The sequence below is a fragment of the Mustela nivalis genome (assembly GCF_964662115.1).
Source record: "Mustela nivalis genome assembly, chromosome: 1".
Classification (NCBI taxonomy): Eukaryota; Metazoa; Chordata; class Mammalia; order Carnivora; family Mustelidae; genus Mustela; species Mustela nivalis.
The window spans coordinates 118,736,195-118,759,941 of NC_139020.1; the positions used below are offsets into that span (position 1 = coordinate 118,736,195).

Here is a 23,747-nt window from a genome sequence, read left to right on the forward strand (position 1 = left end):
CGTTACTGGCTTTAAATATCAGTCTAAAGGTCTAGATTTGTCTATAATTAGATTTTGTTGTAAGTTCCCTTTCATGAAACCTCTTTTACTTAAAAGGAATTAGGTCAGATTTTTATAAAGGCAGTAAGAGTATCTGTGACAGATTTATTCAAATTCTCCATTGGTTCCATTAAAATGTGCCCTTTTGCCTGCATACAGCTAGTGCTGAGTAACAGAGTGACCACGGTTGCTATTACTTGCAATAAGTCCTATCTACTGAGATTCAAAATGGAGATAATATACACTTCGTTCATTCATTATTCACGGCTTGTGCTAAGTAGTAGGGCGAGAGCTGGGGTCAGAACTGATAAGGCACAAGTCCATGCTCCAGATTTTCAGATTGGCAGGGGAAATAAGACGCACTCGAGTAAGAGTTAGGTGGTAAGTATCAGGAAAGAGAAAAAAAATACCCACCATGATCATTCAGGAAAGAAATGTGAAAATCTAGTTTTTAAAGCAGTATAAGTTAAAAAAGTATCTACCAGGAGTTTCTTTTTTTTTCTTTCTTTCAGGAGTTTCTAAGTGACATTCAAAAACTGACCTGCAATTGGAAAGAACAGTAGAATTATAAATTCAGTGGTAGTGAAGATGGCTACATCAGATTCAACCTTTCGGTTCTGGCCTTAATTTAATTTAGAATCCTGCTTTCCTTTCTGTCCAACATAATTATTTTCAAGGACAGACTGGAAAAACATAGTCCTGACCAGGGTCACCTATATCAATTTTCCTTTAAGATTTAAAAAGATGTATACTCAAACATAGTGATCCGAAGGGGCATGTGCACCCGAATGTTTATAGCAGCAATGTCCACAATAGCCAAACTATGGAAAGAACCTAGATGTCCATCAACAGATGAATGGATAAAGAAGATGTGGTATATATACACATACACACACACACACACACACACACACACACACACACACACACACAATGGAATACTATGCAGCCATCAAAAGAAATGAAATCTTGCCATTTGCGATGATGTGGATGGAACTAGAGGGTATTATGCTTAGCGAAATAAGTCAATTGGAGAAAGACAACTATCATATGATCTCCCTGATATGAGGAAGTAGAGATGCAACGTGTGGGGTTTGAGGGGTAGGAAAAGAATAAATGGAACAAGATGGGATCGGGAGAGAGACAAACCAGAAGAGACGCTGAATCTCACTAAACAAACTGAGGGTTGCCAGGGGGAGGGGGGGAGGCAAAGGGGGGTGGGGTTATGGACATTGGGGAGGGTATGTGCTATGGTGAGTGCTGTGAAGTGTATAAACCTGGCAATTCACAGACCTGTACCCCTGGGGCTAATAATACATTATATGTTTATTAAAAAATTTTAAAAATTATTTAAAAAATAAATAAAAAAGATGTATACTTTTCAACATATTTTTTTCTGATTATACAAGTAAAACATAAAAGAAACAAGTAAAAGTAACACACTCATTATTACAGATCTAGACAAAAAAGGAGGTAAAAAATAAATTTTCTTGATGCCCCCAACCAGAGATAAAACTGTTACTTTTCTCATAGCAAATAGAAAACACATAAAATTTCATGAACGTAATGTCATGAACGTAATTCAAGGGCAAATATATGTTCATTATGTACTCACAACTTTGTTCTTGTAGAATCTAACAGATATGTACTTGACATACAGTATAGAATCTAACAGATATGTACTTGACATACAGTAACACACACACACACACACACACACACACAAACACATCCGAGTGTAACGCACTCAAAGGGCTGCAAACTAAAACTATTCCAACAGAATGTTGTGCAACTGCTAAATTATGAAATCATACCCGAATAAAAATAAAATAAAACAAAAAATTCTGGCTCAGAATACTTGCCAAAATTGTTCCAAAACCATAATGTAGGAATGTTAGAATATAAAAAGTACACATTATCCAAAAGCTATTACTCTGGACGACTGGGCTTTACAGGCAAAGCAATAAAAATTAAAGAGAGGGATTCCTGGCAGGATGGTACAGGGTAGAAATTTCCAAACCTGCCTTTATAGCACACTTAGTGCCTCAGTATGTCCAAGGCCAAGAGAAATAAGTAACCATTCTGTTAATTACATAGTTGGGGCCAAACCATTTAATAAATGTGTATGTCCCAACAATTTAGTGGCCATTTAAAAAATAATACCCATATATTGAAAGAAATATATTTTCATTGCATTCTCAAATAACCACAATCACTTACTAATGAGGTATGGGCAATCTGATGGGCACTGCATGACTTCTCAAATCTTGGAATCAAACCTGAGAATCAGACTGACACCCACCCTTATATCCTGTTCCTGATTTTTGTGCAGTATTTACTTTTTATCACAGCCACTGCAGGAAACCAAACTTTTCAAAGATATGATGTTATCAAAAAGAATGTAGCAGGGATCTAATGAGGAGACTGGACACTCTCTCGAGCTAGAGGTTCACAAAGGGTCTGACAGATAGGGAATATCCCTGTGTTTCCTTCAGAAATTTAAAATAAGCCATGATGCCCTTGTGAATTTGCTGTGGTATTCCAGGGCAGATGGATATCTAAAATAAAGGTTATCTTTGAAAAATTTGATACATAAATTGATATATAAACTGATATATAAATTGCTGGTCATTTTATTACAGAGCACATATATGCAAATTGGGATACTATGACAGATCATTTTATAGACCAAGAGAGCTCTGTTATTGCTTTTCCCTTTCCTTTCCTTTAACAAAAGGAATTCTGCTAAAGATGCTGATTTTTTAATCCATCTGCAAGTAATAGCCACCTATGGGATTATGTGTTTAATTATGGCTTTATTTGTTATAAGGGTAGACTGGAGGACTGTAGGATTATTTGTTGTAACAAGCACTTGCATGGATAAGAGTACATGAGAGTCTGAAAGTAGCTCTACAGGGACCAAGTGCCCAGTGGCATGTATGTTTTATGGGGACTCCATAGGAGGAAGGTCCCTTTAGTCTATGTATGAGTAAGACCGCAGATGGAATTAAGATTGCTAGTCACTTGACCTTAAAATGCGGAGATTATCTTGGATTATCTGGGAGCACTCAAGGTAATCACATGGATCCTTAAAAGTGGAAGGCAGGGCAGAAGATGAGAGCTCAGAGGAAGATGTGACTTGGAGGAAAGGTGCTGGTGTGTTGTATGAGAAGAACTTGACCCACGGCTGACTTTACAGATGGAGGAATGGTGCCACGAACCCAGGAATGTCGGCAGCCTCTGGAATTTAGAAAAGGCAAGGACGTGGATTCTTCCCTGGAGGTTGACTCTTGCCTAGTGAGACTCAGGTTGGACTTCTAACCGACAAATGTAAGACAACCTAAAAATTTGTGTCATTTTAGGCCACTATATTTGTGGTAACTTGTTGCAGCAGCCATAGAAAGCTAATGCAGACTCCCAAAATGATACTATTAATAACAGTACAATAGCAACTATAAATATTTCAGGTCAATCAGATGAGCTAAGTAAGCTGCCTATAATATACTTCTAATAGGTATTTGCCAGTAAGTTTTGTTTTATATTAATGATATAAGAAGACTGAATAACCTATAGGTGTTGGTGGAAGAAATTTTACTGGTATATACTTCAAACATCAAAGCTTTATGCCTTTACTCATTTTCCTTATTTCTTAACAATGATGTAATGGCTATAAAGAAGATAAAAATCTCTGTATTATGCTCTGATATGAATTTTAAAAGAATATAGGCTTTTCTATGCTATATATAAGTTTAGACTAAAGATTATACTTCTTTTCCATAGGTAAAATACCAGTGAAAGTATTTTTCATTATTTCTTGAACTCTTTTTATTTTTAAGATTTTATTTATTTATTTGACAGAGAGAGATCACAAGTAGGCAGAGAGGCAGGCAGAGAGAGAGGAGGAAGCAGGCTCCCTGCTGAGCAGAAAGTCTGACGTGGGGATCGATCCCAGGATCCTGAGACCATGACCTGAGCCGAAGGCAGAGGCTTAACCCACTGAGTCACCTAGGTGGTCCTTGAACTCTTTTTAGTTAGGAAGATAGTTTGATGCCTGGACTTGGGAAATATTTTTTTACATTTATTAGTTTTATAATTTTTATAGTTTTATAACTATAATTACTTATTCTATTTCTATAGAATAGAAAACAAGAAAAATTCCTACTTTTGGGTTATATATATTTTCATGAACTGAAAATATCTATTCAAAGTTCAAAATAGTCTCTGTTTACCTGTGGTTAAAGGCAGGTGAGTAATGCTGTTCAAACAGGTCAGGGTGAACCACGTGGATGAGAGGGTAGCTCCAGAAAACAGGAGGAGAAGAATTAGTTTCAGCATACCCCTGATAAAATCTGCAAACCTGAAAAGAAACAACATTCTATTATAAGCCTACCCAGATTTTGAAGATACTATTTAAATTAATGACACACTTTCATTAAACAATGCTTTCTTGAAAAAATTTCTATGAGTTCTTTTTAAAGCAAGTAACAAAACTTTTTTTAACTGGTACCTTTTATTTTGTATGTATGTGATAAATGTTACTTTGTGGCAGGTATTTTTTTTCCTCTTACAAAACACACAAAATGTGATCTCTGCTCAAGATCTGTAACTGACAGGATGGATTCTGTGTTTTTATTATTTATTTACTTATTTATTTAAAGATTTATTTATTTATTTGCCAAAGGGAGAGATCACAAGTAGGTAGAGAGGCAGGCCAGAGAGGGGCGGGAAGCAGGCTCCCTGCTGAGCAGAGAGCCTGATGCAGGCTCAATCCTAGGACTCTGAGATCATGACCTGAGCTGAAGGCAGAGGCTTAACCCACTAAGCCACCCAGGTACCCCTGGATTCTGTGTTTTTAAATGCTACTTTTACTTTCCTCAAATATTTTTCTATACTTCCCAAAATTCTATAACGAGCACCTACTATTCTAGTTTTAGAAAACAGTCTAACCTGTTGACACAAACTGGCAAAGATGGCTCTCCCCAAATTCAAACTCAGAGAATACAAATGCTTACCCCTAGAGCCCCTTGGGCTCCTATATAATCTGGTCTCTGCCTCCATTCTCCCTCCACCTAACTATTCTCCAGTTGGACAGCCCTGTTTCTGTTTCTTGTACAAGCGAGGGTTGTTTCCCACAGCAAGATGTAGCTTTTGCCTTTGTCCTGTTTGCCTGGAATGCTGGTTCCTCCCATTCCTGATGTGACTCACTCCGGCTTACTCCACAGGTCGTTCAGGTCTCAGTAAGTTCAATAAGACTCTCCATGCTCATGGAAGAAGTCCTCACCATTCATCCCATCTCCATACCCTGTTTCTTCACAGCATTTATCTCTATTGGCATTTCTCTTGTTTTGGCATGTGTATATTTTTTGTCTTCCGATTAGACTGTAAGCTTTTGAAAGCAAGAATGTAGCTCTGGAGTAACAAATACTATCCTATAAAGGTTGTAACTTATGTTTCATAGCATTTTAAGTTTTCAAAATTCCTGCTTTTCTCTGAATTAACATGAAATAAAAAGGCAAACGGTAGAGATGCTTATTATTTAGTTAAGACCCACAACTTTTCTATTTGCCGACCACTTTTCCTCACCTATAGTTGTTGGCTGTACAGGCACAATTCTCTGGCTGTGCCAACATACAACTTACTCTGTCCTTGAGAATTGTTTCTATTGTAGAAAAAGCGATTCTATCCCAAATATAACACCTACCATGTTTCCTCTACTTTGAAGCTTTAAAATTGATCTTAATTTTTATTGTAATTACATTAGTGTCCCTCTTAGAATTTTCAATACTATCTTTTGTGTTTCATGCTTATTTGATGTGACAAGGTTAATCATGTTTGTAAGCCTTATCTAGGCTAAAATAGCTTCCTATGACAGCTGATGCCATCTTTTGGTGGAAAAAATTGATGCATCTTTGCCCAATGACTTAGGTTTGTTCTCGACTATGAAAGTTCACTAGCAGAAAATTCTTAAGTACTCTGAAAAAGGTTCTACAGCGTGGTAGAAATTTCCCTCAAGAAAATCCAAAAACTGTTATAATTTCACGCCCACCAAACACTTTTTTGATTTATGTTTTGGTATGCTGCAAGAATGTACTTGTCTCACAGGCAGATGGCGAGGTATGAGAGAATAAAATAGTTTTCTGGTACAATCAGAACCGAAAAAAGTTGAGCAGTGAGGACATTGACAGGGCCAGATCACACAAGAATAAGCTAACCACTGTGATCTTATCTATTTTTGTAAACCTAGTCCTTTCTTTTTTTTTGTTTTGTTTTAATTTTAAAATTTTTTATTTTTTATAAACATATAATTTTATCCCCAGGGGTATAGGTCCATGAATCGCCAGGTCCACACACCCCACAGCACACCCCACAATGTCCATAACCCCACTCCCCTTCTCCCAACCTAGTCCTTTCAAATGGGTTAATACCATTTGAACAGTGTAACTATTAGGACATTTGCTAGTGACCTTTAGTACCATAATTACAAAAAAAATCACCTAAGCACTAATGTCTTTAAGGAGATTCTGTTCTAGGGATCCCCCAAATGGTGTTATGAACATAACTTTAAAATTGATTCTAGGCCTAGCAAATAGCTACAATTGATTTCAGATCCCAAAGTAAGGGTAGTATTTTTTAAAGAACTTCCATTTCAACAAATTAAAAACAGAAATGTCCTCACTCTCAGTTTCTCCTCTAGCTCTATTTCTATATAGATAAAATAAAGGGTTTACAGAAAAAATATAAAGTGAAAGGTACACGTGAGATGTCATTTTTGATACATCTTAGTTCCCTCTTTGACCTATGTGGTGTTCAGAATAGGATTTGGTTAATGATGACTCACTATAATTGGCTTGGAGATTTAATTAGAAAAATTAGGTAAGATTCTGTCAAATGTGACAGGTCAATGTATTTCAGTATCCATGTAGTGATTTCCCACAAATGCTCCCTGCCTATTCCTCTTCTTTAGCTTTTAGATTTTATTCTTATATTTCCCTAACTTGTAAAAACCTTAGAGTGATTTAGAAATTACAGTGTCAATTTATTCTTTCATTATCCCAGAAACACTATGTAAACTGTAAGGTCTAGCTATAATATTATCCTGTGTCAATTATGTTTAAGTATTTAGAAATTGAGATGATTTACATATCTTATTTGATCTCCCCCAATATGTAATTAGATTCTTCTCTTTCTGGTAAAGTTGATTGCCTAATTTTGTTTTTGATGAAACAAGGTAAATGATTTGGGAAGTGAATGAGTATTATCTCCTTGGAAACACCAAGAATAGTTTTACAGGCAGTCATCTGGATAAGTGATATTTCCATTCTTTTTTTTTTTTTTTAGAAAGAAATGAGACTTTTTCCTTCTTCTGACTCATTCTAAAAATGTGTTGTCATAATGGGTTAAGATCAAAGGGAGTTTGGTGAAACCGGAAGTCTTTATGTGCATTTTTCAGCAAAAGGGAATAAACAGGGATGTACCTGCCAAAAAAGACTGAAAATAAATTTCTGCTAATCAGATCCTCCCTTTTCATGGAAAGTTCTAGAGATGCTCTTACAAATAGTTCATTTCAATTCTTCTCTATTCTCAATTAAGTAATCAATTTGTTGTTATTATTGTAATGCTTTTCTCTGGGTTCCACTTGTAGATCCTGTTCTCCAATAATGTGGGAGTAAGGCAGCTTACACTGGAAATACATCTCCATCCTCCAAAAACATTTTAGGACAGATTACTCCTGAGAAAGGTTTCTTGTAGCAGGAAAATTCTTACTGCATATGAATTTTCTTATAGTCTGAACAAGTGCCCTTCTCTGACCTTTGCCTGTTTTATTTTTCCCTGAATCTTAACATTTATCAAAAGCAGTCATTTTTCTGGTTTTTGGTTTTGGTTCAGCCCACTCACAGGGTTAACGTAAAATATTCTCACCTTGCCATAGCTATTCCAACAACACAGCCTCCAACTATGGACCAAAATCCAATCCAGCCAGCATCTACCTGTGGAGAAAGTGGCAGACACATTTAATATAAGACTATAAGGCTGCAATTAAGAAAGCATGAAAAAAAGATCTTCTCTAATCAATACATAATTCAATATATATGTATGCATTTCTATATACATGCATAATTCAATATTTTATCAATAACTAAATGGCAACAAATCTCGGAAATACTATTTAAAAAAATGAATAAAATAAAAGGATTAATGTGTGACTAATCTAATTTATTTAAGTAAGTATATTCTTGATTAACTTTTATCGGAATATTTAAATCAACAAAATAATCAGTTTCACAAATAAATGTTTTCAAGTATGTACTACTTTGTACTAGAACCCTTAAGAAAACAGGAAAAGGACAGAAGACAGTCACTGACCCAAGAGTTTTAAATATAACCAACATACAGGAAACTACTGGGAAATAATCAGGTGCTCAAACATCTGGCAACAATTAAAGATGTACCAAGAGTCACAGAAGAGAGAACTCACAGAAGAGAAAGCAAGTGAGAGCATGAGAAATGGGGGTTAAGCACCTAGGGAGACTACTGAAAGACAATTTGAGGTGGTTTCAAATATATAGCTCATTGCACTCGTGGGAAAACATTTCCAACCCTGCCATTTAGCAGCTTTATGACCCTGGACAAATTATGTCTTCTTACCCATAGAATGGACTAAATGAGATAATTTGTGTACAGGACTTAAATCAGTGGTCAGTGTACAGGAAGTGCTCAGTAAAGGCTGTTACTACCACCTGATGATGATTCTCCATCTATCTAATAATGTCTTTAAGTCTTTCCTCCGCTCATGGCCAAACTTTCTCGAGCTATCTACAAATACTGCCTAGATTCACCCATCACTCACGTATTTTTAACTCCTCCTATGACTTGGCTTCTGTCCCAATTCATACTCTTAAGTCTCAGTTTCCTCATTATTATAATGAGGATAACAAGGGTTCTTTTTTTTTTTTTTTGAGACTTAAATAAGCTAACATGTTCAATACATGTTACTGGTTACCATTGGAATTCCACGTATCCCTAATAGTATCAGTGCATTTTGTCTCCTCTTTCCCTTCCCATGGCCACCATGCTTGCTTATTACCTTATTTCTTACTTCTAGATTCCTGTAATAGCTTCTTAAATGGTCTCCACAATCTATTCTGCCCACTATTGCCAGAATAATTATCCCAATCATCCCACTTTCCTGCTCAGAAATAGTTACTGGCTTTCATTGTGGTTACAGGGCCAAGTCCAAACTTGACCTGTTAATTGAGAGCTGCCCAAACTAAATTCTACCATTTATTATTTTCCTAGTCATATTTCTCATTACACCTCTTCACCAAAATGTTCCCTAGGTAGAACCTAGGCACTCAGGTGGACTGTATGTCTTAGCGGTCATTCAAACACATGGGACTATGCGCACAAGTTCTCAATGGAAGTGGGCAGAATGAAAGTGTGCCACCACCAAGCAAGAGCCTGGAAGACGGCTGTAAGCTCCTCCGGGATTCCTTTCTCTTTCCAACCACTAGAATCGGGATGTAGTCACCAGCCTAAACCATGCATACAATGACAGGGTCATAGGCGACAGGATTGTTGCAGAGTGGAAGCAGCCTGGGTCTCTAAATCAGTGGGAGCAAAAGAGCTATCCGAACTGTGGACAAATGTCCTAGATTGTTATGCAAACCGTCCTAGATTATGATGTAAATGAGAACTAAATTCCTTAAGCCTCAGAATTCTGGGATTCTACTTCTCATAGCAGCTTAGCCTACTCTAAGTAATACAATTACTTAACAGTGTTTGGTGCCAGAACAAAGATAAGTACTCTCTGGAGAAAGAGAACAGCCTGAAGCTTAATTTAGCTCCACATTTTTTTTTTTCATCATTGGCATTTGGGGCCAGAGAATTCTCTGTTCTGCAGAACTGCCCCCTCTCCCTGCAGAGCATCTAGTATCCATATATAATAATATATTATATTATATCCATATATAATAAATGAAAAAAATGAAAAAATGAAAAAAATAAATAGGGCTATTAGGCCCTCCCGAACATTTCCATCTATCCCCTGGGTGAGGGGGGCCCTGTGTCAGGCGAAGAACCACTGTGCATCCAACTGTAGGAATCCTGGTCCTTTTAGGCCAGTGGTGCTTTTCTGCTTCCTTTGTTCATGACATTTGCTTTAATTAATAATATTCTACCCACTAAATTATTACAATTTTTCTTTAATTCTTAAATAAGATGTATTTTAGAGAGAGTGAGTGCAGAGGTGGGGGGCAAGGGAAAGGGAGAGACAGAATCTTAAGCAGACTCCCTACTGAGTGCAGAGCCTTGCTCAGGGCTCGATCCCAGGACTCCAGGAACATGACCCTCAGCTGAAACTGAGAGTTGGTCTCTTAACTGATTCATCCAAGTGCTTCATTCTTCCTCATTTAATTTTAAATTTCACTTTATTTAATACCTGGTGTGACTCCTCATGTCTCTCTGAGTGTTTATACAGAGAAAGACACTTGAAAGGGTGTCTTGAGATTTATAATGAAAAGCATAAAATCTGCAAAATCAGAATTTTTAAATGGGTGCTACAATAGGGAACATAGCCAATGGTACTATAATAGTGTGGTATGGTGACAGACGGGAGCTACGCTTGTGGTGAGCAGAGCATCATGTACAGACTTGTTGAATCACTATGTTGTACACCTGAAGCTAATGTAACATTGTGTGTCAACTATACTTCCCCAAAAATGGATAAATAATAAAATTTTTAAACAGAGGGCTGAATAAATATATAACAAATGAAAAAAATAAATAAATGAGTGCTACACTCTTCTTTCTTGGAACTGAGCATGCTTGGAATACCTGCCTCGGAAGGAAAAAAAAAAAATTGACTTCAGGGCCTATTGTAGGATGGGTGGCCTTGTAAAAAAAAAAAAAACCCAATCTTTATTTTTATTTTTTTTAAGATTTATTTATTTATTTACTTGACAGAGAGAGTGCATGAGAGCACAAGCAGTGGGAGCAGCAGAGAGAGAGGGTGAAGCAGGCTCCCCGCTCTGCAGGGAGCCTGACGTGGATGTGGGATCATGACCTGAGGCAAAGGCAGACACTTAACTGACTGGGCCACCCAGGTGCCCCAAAACCTCAGCCTTTAGATGGTGACTTTGAAGGGCTATTACCTAAGATACCACACACTCAAAATAGAATAGTATTTTGTGGGACTGAAATGCAGTTACCTCAATTCCTAAAACTGGATTCCTGGATTCCTGTAAGAAAAAACCTAGTTCTTTCTCAGGTTAAATAACATCATCTTGATGCTTAAGTGAGCTCTACAATTTTTTATATACTATGTCTGGCACTCAGTCAAAAATAAAGGCACACCTCATAAAGCGATAAGAAAACATAAATGGATACCACAAATATAAAGAGACCCACAGGGGATCCAGATCAAGAAATTATGAGACTTTAAGCAACTATTTTTAATAATTCAAAAAAGTTAAAGATTGAGTACTTCTATAGAAATTTGTAAACTATGAAAAAGATTCAAATAAAAATGTTATAACTTCAGAATACAAGTGAAATTAACAACTTAGAGAGGAGTTTAACAAAAATATTAGAGCTGAAAACTGAAACAGTGAGTTGAAAGAAAGGCTAGATGAAACAGCGAGTCTGAACCAGAGAAAGGCAAAAGGACAGAAAATTCAGAAAAGGGATTAAGAGACATAGGGCATATATAAAGTGAAAGTATAACATACAGAGTCCCCAAAGGAAATTAGAGAAAATAGAACCTAAGAAGGTTAATTTTTATTTTATTTCATCAACTAATTGAAATTTCTTTTTTTAAAAAAGATTTTATTTATTTATTTGAGAGAGAGAGAGAGAGCACAAGCAGGGGAGGGGCAGAGGGAGAAGCAGATTCCCCACTGAGCAGGGACCACAACATGGGGCTCGATTCTAGGACCCTGGGATCATGACCTGAGCTGAAGGCAGATGCTTAACTGATTGAGCCAGCCAGGTGCCCCACAACTAATTTAAATTTCAAATTAAATAGACACAAGTGGGCCAGTAGCCATTTTACTAGACAATGTAGTTGTAGAAGTTAACATAGGGGAATTTATTAATAAATGTAGTATATGGCTCACAAAGAAATTAATTACAAAGAAGTTAATTCTTGAACTGATTTTGGAGATTCAAAAATTTCTAGCCAAAATCTCAATAAAGGGGTGTATTTATTCTATAAAATACCGGTTTATTATAACACTAAAATACTTGAGACATATGGGTAGATAAAAGTGATAAAAGATAGGCAAATAGACTGGAGGGAAAAAAGTTGTTTAAAAACGCATCTGTGGGGGCGCCTGGGTGGCTCAGTGGGTTAAGCTGCTGCCTTCGGCTCAGGTCATGATCCCAGGGTCCTGGGATCGAGCCCCGCATCGGGCTCTCTGCTCAGCAGGGAGCCTGCTTCCTCCTCTCTCTCTGCCTGCCTCTCTGCCTGCCTGTGATCTCTCTCTGTCAAATAAATAAATAAAATCTTTAAAAAAAAAAAAAACGCATCTGTGGGGCGCCTGGGTGGCTCAGTGGGTTAAAGCCTCTGCCTTCCGCTCAGGTCACGATCCCTCGAGCCCTGCATCAGGCTCTCTGCTTGGCAGGGAGCCTGCTTCGCTTCCTCTCTTTCTCTGCCTGCCTCTCTGCCTACTTGTAACCTCTGTCTATCAAATAAATAAATAAAATATTAAAAATAAACGCATCTGTGCATATAAGGGCACTTCAATATGACAAAGATGACACTAGAGAGCAAAGAGAAAAGCACGATCTTTTAAAACTGATACCAGGTTAATGGATACCTATATGGGGAAAAAAAGAAACTGAACTCCTACCTTATAACAAGCACAAAATTCAATTCTAGGTTTAAATGTGAAAGGAATAATGATAAACCTATCCAATGGTGCGTTCTATGATGACAGAAATGTTCTGATCTGCACTGTCCAATATGGTATGTATGGTATATTTATTATATATATAAATAAACTTCAAGCAAGCAAAGATAGTTCTCTTTCCTGCATTTCTGTGCTACATTCAACATGTACCTCTGAGTTGGTTTCTATTCAGTACTTCCTCTTTATAAATTCGGGTCACATTTTCCTGTTTGTCTAATTTTTTTTTTCTTTTAACAGTAGGGTACATGCCGTGGATGACATAATATAAAGATTCTGGATCCTTTTATCTTTCTCTAAAATGGTTCATTTTTGCATTTTGTATTAGTCTGCAGTTCAATTAATAACTGATCACCTTGAACTTGTACAGGCTTAATTTTGTGTTTTATTAAGGTATGTAAGTAGAAACCACAGTGTTTCCCGAGCTCCCCTGACTTGGTAGGACTCAATCTCCAAATTGTCTCCTCAGCCGATTTTTTTCAGGGCTTGCGTACTGTGGGTCTAAGTAGAACAGGCCTTATTTTATCTAGAGTATGGTTCTTGATTCTAAATTCTGGCCTAGATTCTTGTGTCTCAGAAGAAGCCCAAATATATTAACAAGGTATTAATGAGGACTTACCATTCCAGCGGAGCGAGAATCTAAGAGCCCAGCACTGCTTGCCCTCTACTCTATTCGTTCTGCTTTACACCTCCTGGCCATCTTTCCGTTAAGCCTCTGGGAGCTCTACCCTTTATATGTGCAGTCCATCTCTCAGCCAAGGCTTGCTGAGGACCCCACATAGTCATAGCCTTCTGGGGAGGCCCCTTCTGCACAGCTCTCTTCTTTATAATCAGTAAGAAAAAGGCAGCCCAAGAGTGGGCAAGAGACTTGAACAAGTGTGTCACAAGAAAGGATATTCAAATGTTCAACACTTAAAAAGATACCACTACAATGACATTTAACTGCAGAGCCATTAGCATTTCTAACTTTAAAAAAGACTAACACTGCCAAGGGTTGGTGAAGATGTGGAGCAATGAGAAACTTCACGTAGGACTATAAACTGATACAACCACTTTGGGGAAGTTTGGCATCATCTATTAAACTGGGCATATACCATCACCAGTAATTCTATTCCTAGCTAGATATCCAAACAGAAATATATATAGAGGTGCCTCAAGAGCGTATGAGAATATTCCTACACCTTGTTTGTGACAGTCAAAAACCATACACAATCCAAATGTTCATCATAAGCAGAATGAGCAGATCATTTCTCATTCATACAGTGGGACGGCATGCCCGTGTGCTGGACTTCTTCCATTTGCCCCTTCGAAGCCCTCTGTGCCCTTCTACCATGCTACCTAGAAATGAGGAGAAGGAATATATGGCCTGAAGCATATAGGTGAAATAATTTTAAAGAAATGAGATTACTTTTAAAGAAATGAGATTCTGAGACTAGAGAGATAGTGAGAAATTAAAAAGACAAAGTAGCCATATATATGACAATGGGATCGTGAATCTTTATAAACTGTGAAGCAAGATTAGGATGCAGTCAACAAATGAAGTTTTCCTCCTCTATTCTTCTGTTTATTAACATCATTAACAGCAGCCAATAAATGTAGATAAAGTTCATGGCTGTTAACAAAATCCAGGAAGAAAATCAGTATTATTTTTAACTATCTCCTAAGGATTTTGCTTTTGCAAATATGGTATCAGATAATGTTTTACCCAGGTCTTGAAGTTTAAACCAAGACATACAGACAATATTTATAATTTAAATGAACTAAAAATACCTACAACATATAAAGAAATAAAATGTTTACCTGGCTGACATGCACTGGTGTTAAAATTAAGTCCAGAACTCCAGACCAACCAGCAAATACACCAAGTGGTATGGCATACGCTAAAGCAATCATCAAAAATCTCATGTTGCTGTAAGAGAAGTAAAAGAAAATATTATTACAGATTCAAAATCTTGATTTTAAATTCTTAACTCATGAAAAATGTAAGTCCTTTGGAAACTAGAATACCAGAATCACAAATAGAAAATATTTGTCAATTTCTTAATAAATTTAAAGTTCTTTAAATTTTTTTTTACAAAAATCCTTTTCATTTATATTGTTTAAAGTTGTCAGTATTTATTATATAAATGAATTACCAACATTATTTCATAGAGTAAATAGGTAGGTATAGTTAAAAAAAGCTTTTACTTGAAAGGATAAATTATTCTCCTTTGAATAAGGTGGAGGGGAAAAAAAATCAAAGCTTAAAAGAAATATATAATTTGCTAGTTTTATTATTTTCAGAGAGCAGTTTTAATTTTTATTTTATTGCTATTAAAGTCTGAATTAGTCAATGATTTTTAATAGGCAATACACTGCAAATGGCTCAAAACCAAAAAGTATAAAAATATGGGGAAAACATGTCCCTCTTACCCCATTCCTCTCTTCCCACAATTATTAGCATTAGCATCAGAAACAGAAATATACAAGCTTATATATATACACAAATGTGTATATTATATATTATATAAATTTATATATTATATTCTTTTTTTTAAAGATTTTATTTATTTACCTGACAGACAGAGATCACAAGTAGGCAGAGAGGTAGGTAGAGGGAGAGGAGGAAGCAGGCTCCCACTGAGCAGAGAGCCCAATGTGGGGCTCGATCCCAGGACCCTAACGTCATGACCTAAGCCGAAGGCAGAGGCCCCAACCCACTGAGCCACCCAGGCGCCCCTATATATTATATTCTTATATAAGAGTTTATATATTATCATAAATTTGTACTTACATAGAATTTATTATATATAAAATTTTGTATACTCTTTATATAAATTCGTATATATATTATAGATATGTACATATTAATATATATATTCTCAACTGTGTGTGTGTGTATATATATTCTTTCCCCAATCTTTCTATATAAATGGTAGCATATTGCAACCATTTGCTGAATTTTACTTTTTAAAAAAATTTTTGTTTTTTCAGTGTTCCAAGATTCATTGTTTCTGCACCACACCCACTGCTCCATGCAATACATGCCCTCCTTAATAGCCACCACCAGGCTCACCCAACCCCCACCTGCACCCCTCCAAAACCCTCAGTTTAACTTAATAAGTCTTAGAACTCTTCCATAGTCAATAAAGAGTTTCCTTCTCTTTCAGAGCTGCGTAGTCCTCTACTATGTTGCTAAATCACAATTTATTTAACCAGCACTCACTGAGAGATCTGTATTTTATTACACATATAATATATAAAGATATTACACACACACACATATAATTTTTTTCCTTTGCTCTTAACAGTCATTTCACATGTGCACTAGTACATATGGGCAACTGCCACATCAGAAGAATATGCGTATTTGTAACTTCAATAGATAATGCCAACTGCCCTCTACAGAGACTGTACTTTTCTACATAACTATCAAAATGGTTAAAACAAAAACCAAGTGATAACACTAAAGTCTGGTAAAGATGCACAGAAACTAGATGACTTGTGTATTGCTTACAGTAATGAAAAATGATATAGCTGTTCTGGAAAATAGGCTGGCAGGCTTTAAAAAAAAAAACCAAAAAACTAAATATGCAACCACCACATAATCCAGCAATTGCACTCCTGGGCATTTATCCCAGAGAAATGAAAACTTATGTCCCCACAAAAAACCGCATATGAATGTTTATTTGTAATTGCCAAAACACCCCTAGAATCAACACAGATGTCCTTCAACAGGTGAACAGTTAAACTGTACATCCACACCATAGTATTAGGCAAGAAAAAGGAGTAACACAAAACAACCTAGTTGACTCTCCAGAGAAACAGGCTTTTTAAAAAGTTTTTACTTAAATTCCAGTTAGTTAACAGTGTAATACTAGTTTCCGATGTAGAGTTTAGTGATTCATCACTTACACACAACACTCAGCGCTCATCACTAAAAGTGCCCTCCTTAACCCATCACCCATTTTATCCATTCCCTGCATGCTTCCCTTCCAGCAACCCTCAGTTTGTTCTCTGCAGTTAAAAGTCAGTTTTCTGGTTTGCCTCTCTCTCTCTCTCGTTTTAAAAGCCAATTCCCAAATTTATGTACTATATTATTCCATTTATATAACATTCTTTTTCCTTTGTTCAAGATTTTATCTATTTATTCATAAGAGACAGAGAGAGAGAGGCAGAGGGAGACACAGGCTCCCCACTGAGCAACAAGCCTGATGTGGGACTCGATCCCAGGACTCCGGGACCATGACCTGAGCCCAAGGCAGATGTTTAACCATCTGAGCCACCCAGGCGCCCATGTATAACGTTCTTGAAGCAACATTATAGTAATGGAGAACAAATCCGTGTTTGTCTGTAGAGCGGAAGGGATGTAGACGTGGCTACAAAAGGACAAAAAAACGGGATCCTTGTGATGATGGAAATGTTCTTTATTGTGACTACCAATGTTAATTTTCTAGCTGTGATACTGTACAACAGTTTTTAAAGTTGTTATCACTGGAGGAAACAGCATAAAGAGCCCATGTCATCTGTATTATTTCCTACAACTGCATGTGAATCTACAATTATTCAGGCATCCTTTGAAGGGCCAGAGAAAATTACATTGATAGGCTCGGGCGGGGAGCATGGCAGGTCCAAAGAACTCCCCTAGAGAGGCTTCCCCTAGGGGCAATTCTGAAGACAAATAATGGAAGAAATGAAGGAAAGTTAGGCATTGGTGAAAAGGGTGTTTTATAGAGAGGAAAGATCTTATACTCTATGGTTTTAACAGAGAATAGTGATCTTGACTCTAGAGTAATTAGAAGCAAACACAGGGCATTTACTGTGGTCAGAGTGATAATTTTATGTTGTTTTTCCTTGTCAGAACAATTTTTTACAGAACTCATTCTTCAGTGACTTCTCATTTTCCACAGACTAGTCCAAATTACTAGCCTGGCATAGTATGACCTAATCTACCTTTCCTGATTGCTATCTAAACTCTGGTGCTGTGCAGGGAAGAACTTAAATAGCATTAAATTAAAAAAAAAACAACTATCATTTTGAACAATCACATGTATGTGCCACTGGTCACCATCCAATTTAACAAACATTTTTATTTGCCTATTATGTGGAAGGCAATATTCTACATGCTACAGAGATGTGATTTTTAAAACCTTTTTTTTTTTTTAAGATTTTTATTTATTTATTTGACAGACAGAGATCACAAGCAGGCAGAGAGGCAGGCAGAGAGAGAGAGGAAGGGAAGCAGGCTCCCTGCCGAGCAGAGAGCCCGACACGGGGCTCGATCCCAGCACCCTGAGATCATGACCTGAGCCAAAAGCAGAGGCTTTAACCCACCGAGCCACCCAGGTGCCCCAGATTTTTAAAAACTTTTTGCTGTATTCCAAAGTAGTATATTTTTACATTGTGATCTCCCCACATATACATAAATACATACATTCTGAAACAAAAACTATGTACCCTTACTACATGTGATACAATATTTCCATTCTAGATTATTTCATTCTACCCTTTTTTTTATTTTTTAAGATGGTCTACCTACTGAATTAGGTGGCTGTGAACCAAAGTTTCAAAAATAGTGTTACCTAGCTATTCTAACTTGGTAGGCACCAGCCACATGTGGCTTTTGAACATTTGAAATGTGGCTAGTACAATGGAGAAACTGAATTTTTCATTTTATTTCATTGTAATTAATTTAAACCAAATTTTAAAACAGAAGCGGTGAAAAGTACTTCCCTATTAACCACAACTTTATTTTTTTGTAGGACTACATTTCACTTTAACTGCTGCATCAGGTAAGATTTTATTGTAATGTGCCGGCTGTAGCATGTGTTGTTTCTAGTATTATAACCAGTCACTGATCTTGATGTCAATGAACTGACTCAGTTCTCATTACTTTTTTTCTACACAGATATAACTTTGTAATTTGCTTATTTGAATATTTATGAAGAAAAAATTAGAGAGTAGAAGAAAATTGCAAATTTTACAATGAATGGCAACTGCAATTTGTTGCAGCAGAGCAAAATGAATGCTGTGTAAAAAAATTTTTTTAGACAATTAAGTGGACAATATTAAGGGATATGTTCAACAAATACATAGTAAATTTTATAGGAGGTTTCTTCTTATCAGCCTTACCCAAAATCAGAATTAAATAAACATTAAAAATTTTTTTTTTTCCCACAGACCTGAGTTATCACTTTGGCCAGCAATGAAGTGGTTTGGATTACTCTACAAAAAGAAAACAATTTTTTTATTAAAAAAATTTTTTTTAGTTTTTATTTATTAATTTGAGAGAGAGTGTAAGCATGAGCAGGGTGGGGGGCAGAAGGAGAGGGAGAAGCAGACTCCCCACTGAGCAAAGAGCCCAAAGCAAGGTGGGGCTTGATCCCAGGAGCCTGGGATCATGACCCGAACCAAAGGCAGATGCTTAACTGACTGAGCCACCCAGACGCCCTTGTTATTGGTGATTTTTAAAAATAGATATCTGATAGGGGTGCCTGAGTGGCTCAATCAGTTAAGCATCTGACTCTTGATTTTGGCTCAGGTCATGATCTCATGGGTCTTGAGATCTAGCCCCACAGTGGGCTCCACATTCTGCCTGGAGTTGGCTTGGGAATTCTTTCTCTCCCTCTCCCTCCACCCCACCCCCACCATGCACGCGTGTGTGCTTTCTCTCTCTCTCAAATAAATAAATATTAAAAATAGATTTCTGATAGGAAACCCCTCTAAAATATATTTAATCAGTATTTTATCGGTTATTTGTAACCTGATTAATGGGTTGCTGAAAAATTATCACTCTAAATTATCTTAAATAAATGTGAAATTATCTTGAAGATAGTAGTCAAAACCACTCAGCAATTCAAAGTATAGTTACCTTAATAATCTACAAAAGCTCCGCCGATAACTCAGCCGCTGGCTAGCTGCAGCAACACTGGGAGGAAGTGGAGGCCGGGGTGGGAAATAAGCTAGTGTTGCAGAAAATAGTAAGCAGACAACTCCAAATTCTGGGGACAGGGGAGGGAAAAAAAAAAGAATAAAATGTTAACCAGACAACATAAAAGTTCAATGTTTCAAGTATTTATTTATCTAACAAATCGTTACCCAAGATGTAGGCACAAAAAGATAAGCAAAATATAGTACCTAGCAAAATTAGTTGTCTTGTGAAAAAAAAATAGATATTTAAAGATATAAATTTCAGCAGGTCACAGGCAAGAAGTTATACTACGCTGCATTACGTAGATGAGAAGTTCGAGGAAGAAACAAATGTTATTCTCTGGAAAAAAAACCACGAGAAACCAACAAAATTGTAGTATCAGATTTTGAAATGGATCTAAGATGATTGTCTAGTAAGTATGGTATTCAGAAAGAAAGTATGATACAGAAACTATAGTAACAGGATAGAAGAAGGTTTATTTAATCAATGACTGGATATTCCAAAACATATTTCCAAAGATAATCCATCAAAAAAATGGGATATTCCAAAACACAGTGCAGGACAGACTCAATTTACAGGCTATATGGGGAATCTGAACACAACAGGAAAGCATCCAAAAACAAGAAACCAAGAAGCAGAAAGCAAAATTTAATGAATAAAAAGACTAACTATTGTAAAATACTAAACAATTACAAGTAAAATGACCATCCACAACCTTAATTTGGTACCATTAATAAGAAAAAGATCCTAGGAATCCTGATCATTCCCTCCAGAGTTCTGACACTTCTCAGTCCCAGCTTTTGTTGTATCCAATTTAATAGAAAAGTGTGACTCCCAAAAGAAAAGTTAGGAAACTTGGAGTGAAGACTGCCTATGCCATTAATTAATTTTTAATTTGAATGAATCCTTTATTCTTTGCTGTCCATAAAGGGATTAGACTGAGTGATTTCTTGAGTCTGCTCAGTTGGATAATATTAATTATAATTCTAGGGCTATATTCTTAACAAAAGGTATAATATTCCTATAAGACACTTAACCATAGATAATGTCTTTGTTCTTTGTCAGTCTGAGGAGCAATAAGAAGTTAATGAACTGTTTTAATTTACAGATCTTCTAATTAACAACAATGAATGAGCACCTTCCATATACTTATCAGCCATTTGTATCTCTTCTTCTGGGATTGCCTTGTCTGTACTCTCTCTACTGGCACTTTTGCAAACAGCTTCAGAGAGATAATTTGCACAACACAGTACTCACACACTTAAAGTGCACAATTCAGTGATTTTAGTATATTCACAGAATTGTGCAACCATCACCACAATAAATTTTAGGACTTTCTCATCCTCTCCAAAAAACCCTCTGTACCTATTACCCACCCCCCCCCCCCATCCCAAATTCTCCCAACCCCAAGCAACCATGCCTTCGTCTTTCAGTCTCCCTGGACTGGAGTGTAATGGACATCTCACATAAATGGAATCACACGTGGTCTTTTTGACCTGCATCTTTCATTTAACATGTTTTCAAGGTTCAACCATGTTGGAGCATGTATCAATACTTTTATTCTTTTCTGTTGCCAAATGATATTCCATGTAATGGATAAAGCACATTTTTTATCCACTTAAACTGATAGATATTTGGATTATTTCTACTTTTTGGCTATTATGAATGATGCTACTATGGACATTTGCATACAAATTTTGCATGGATGTGTTTTTACTGCATTTGGGTATATACCTAGAAATGCAGTTGCTAGGTCATATGATAATATATGTTTTAACACTTTGAAGAACCAAAGTGGTTATGCCATTTTACTTTCCTACCAGCAATATATGAAGATTCCAAGTTCTCCACTTGTTCACCAACATTTATTTCCCATTTTTTAAAAAAGATTTTTACTTTTTAAAAATTTATGTACTTGAAAGAGAGAGAGAGAGGAGAGAGAGAGAGAGAGAGAGAGAGCACGAGTAGGGGGAGGGGAAGAGGGAGACAGAAAGGAAGAGAGAATCTCCAGCAGACTCTGCTCCCGTGCAGAACCCAGTGTAGGGCTCAATCGTATAACCCAGCAATCATGAACTGAGCTGAAACCAAGAGTCAGATGCTTAACTGACTGAGCCACCCAGGTGCCCCCTGAAAGATTTTATTTTCTTAAGTAATCTCTATATCCAGTGTGGGGCTTGAACTCATGACCGAGTTCAAGAGTCACATGTTCTACCAACCAAGCCAGCCAGGCAACTCATCCTGTTTTATTGATGACAGCCATCCTACTGGATGTGAACTGTATAGCATTATGGTTTTAATTTGTATTTCCCTAATGACTAATGATGACAAGCATCTTTCATGGGCTTCTCGGCCATACGTATATCTTCTATGGAAAAATTTGAGTCCCTTGCCCATTTTCTAATATGGTTATCTTTTTGTTGAGCTATGAGAGTTCTTTATATATTCTAGGTATAAGTCCTTTATCAGATAATGATTTGCAACTATTTTCTCCCATTCCCAAAGTGGGTTGTCTTTTCCCTTTGTTGATGGGTATCCTTTGATACACAAAAGTTTTTCATTTTGATGAAATCCAGTTTATCTGTTTTTTTTTTTTTTCTTTTGCCCCTTGTGCTTTTAAGATTTCAGACCTAATCCAAGGTCACAAAGATTTACTCTTATGCTTTCTTCTAAGAGTTTTTAGTTTTTGCTCTTATGTTAGGATTATAATCCATTTTGCATTCATTTTTATGTATGATGTAAGGAAGGGGTTCAAAAGGATTCCTTTATATATGGACATCTAGTTATTCCAACAACATTTGTTGAAAATACTATTCTTTCCCCATTGAATTGTCTTCTTACTCATTTTTTTTTTTTTAAGTTTATCTCTACATCCCATATGGGGCTTGAACTCATGACACCAGGATCAAGATTTGCATGTTCTTCTAAGAGCCAGCGAGGTGCCCTGAATTGTCTTGGTACTCTTATGAAAAGTTAGTTGACCATAAATATAATGGTTCATTTTTCGGAATCTCACTTCTGTTCCATTGACTTCTGTCTATCCTTATGCCAATACCCTGCTGTCTTAATCAGTGAAGCTGAGTTTGTAGTAAGTTCTAAAATTGGGAAGTGTGAGTTCTCCTGCTCTATTCTTTTTCAAGACTGCTCTGGCTATTCTGAGTCCCTTGCATTTCCATATAAATTTTGGGATCAGCTTTATCAATTTCTGCAACAAAGGTAGATGGATTATACTGAATGTAAAGATCAATTTGGGGAATAGTACCCATATTCACAATATTAAACTTCTCCACTCACGAATATGGGATGTCTCCATTTCTTAAGTCTTTCTGTAATTTCTTTCAACAGTGTTTCACAGTCTTCAGAAAGCAAGTTTTATATTTATTTTGTCAGTTATTCCTAAATATTGTATTCTTTTTGAGGCTATTGTAAATTGAATTGTCTTCCTAATTTCATGTTCGGATTGCTCACTGCTAATGTATAGAAAGAAATACAAACACATTTTCTTGCACCTAAAATCTGTGATTTTAGGATGAACTTGTTCATTCTTGCTGAACTTGTTAGATCTGGTAGTTTTATAGTGGATTTCAGAGGATTTTCTATTATGATCAAGCTGTTTTCAACAGAAATCATCTTACTTCTTCTTTTGGAATCTATAGGCTTCTTCTTTCTTTTTCTTACTTAGTGACCCTGATTAAAACCTCCAGCATAATGTTTACACAGGGCAAGAGTAGACATACTTGTCTTATTCCTGATCTCAGGGGAAATGCCTACAGTCTTTGACCACTAAATATGCTCTTCTCTGTGGGTTTTTCATAGATCCCATCTGTTAGGTTGAGGGAGCTCCTACTGACTAATTTGTTGAATGTTTTTATCTTGAGAGGGTATTGGATTTGTCA

General features: G+C 36.5%; 1 protein-coding gene across 1 annotated transcript in view; it reads right to left on the bottom strand.

Moving 5' to 3' along the window:
* Positions 1–23,747, bottom strand: part of SLC49A4 (solute carrier family 49 member 4) — a 72,114-nt gene that overhangs the window by 19,997 nt on the left and 28,370 nt on the right. The window contains exons 4-7 of the mRNA XM_082740692.1: positions 19,795–19,924; positions 14,745–14,853; positions 7,960–8,027; positions 4,269–4,396 (exon numbers count right to left, since the gene is read on the bottom strand). Of these exons, the coding sequence (XP_082596818.1) occupies positions 4,269–4,396; positions 7,960–8,027; positions 14,745–14,853; positions 19,795–19,924 (435 nt within the window). The remainder of the gene's footprint in view (positions 1–4,268; positions 4,397–7,959; positions 8,028–14,744; positions 14,854–19,794; positions 19,925–23,747) is intronic.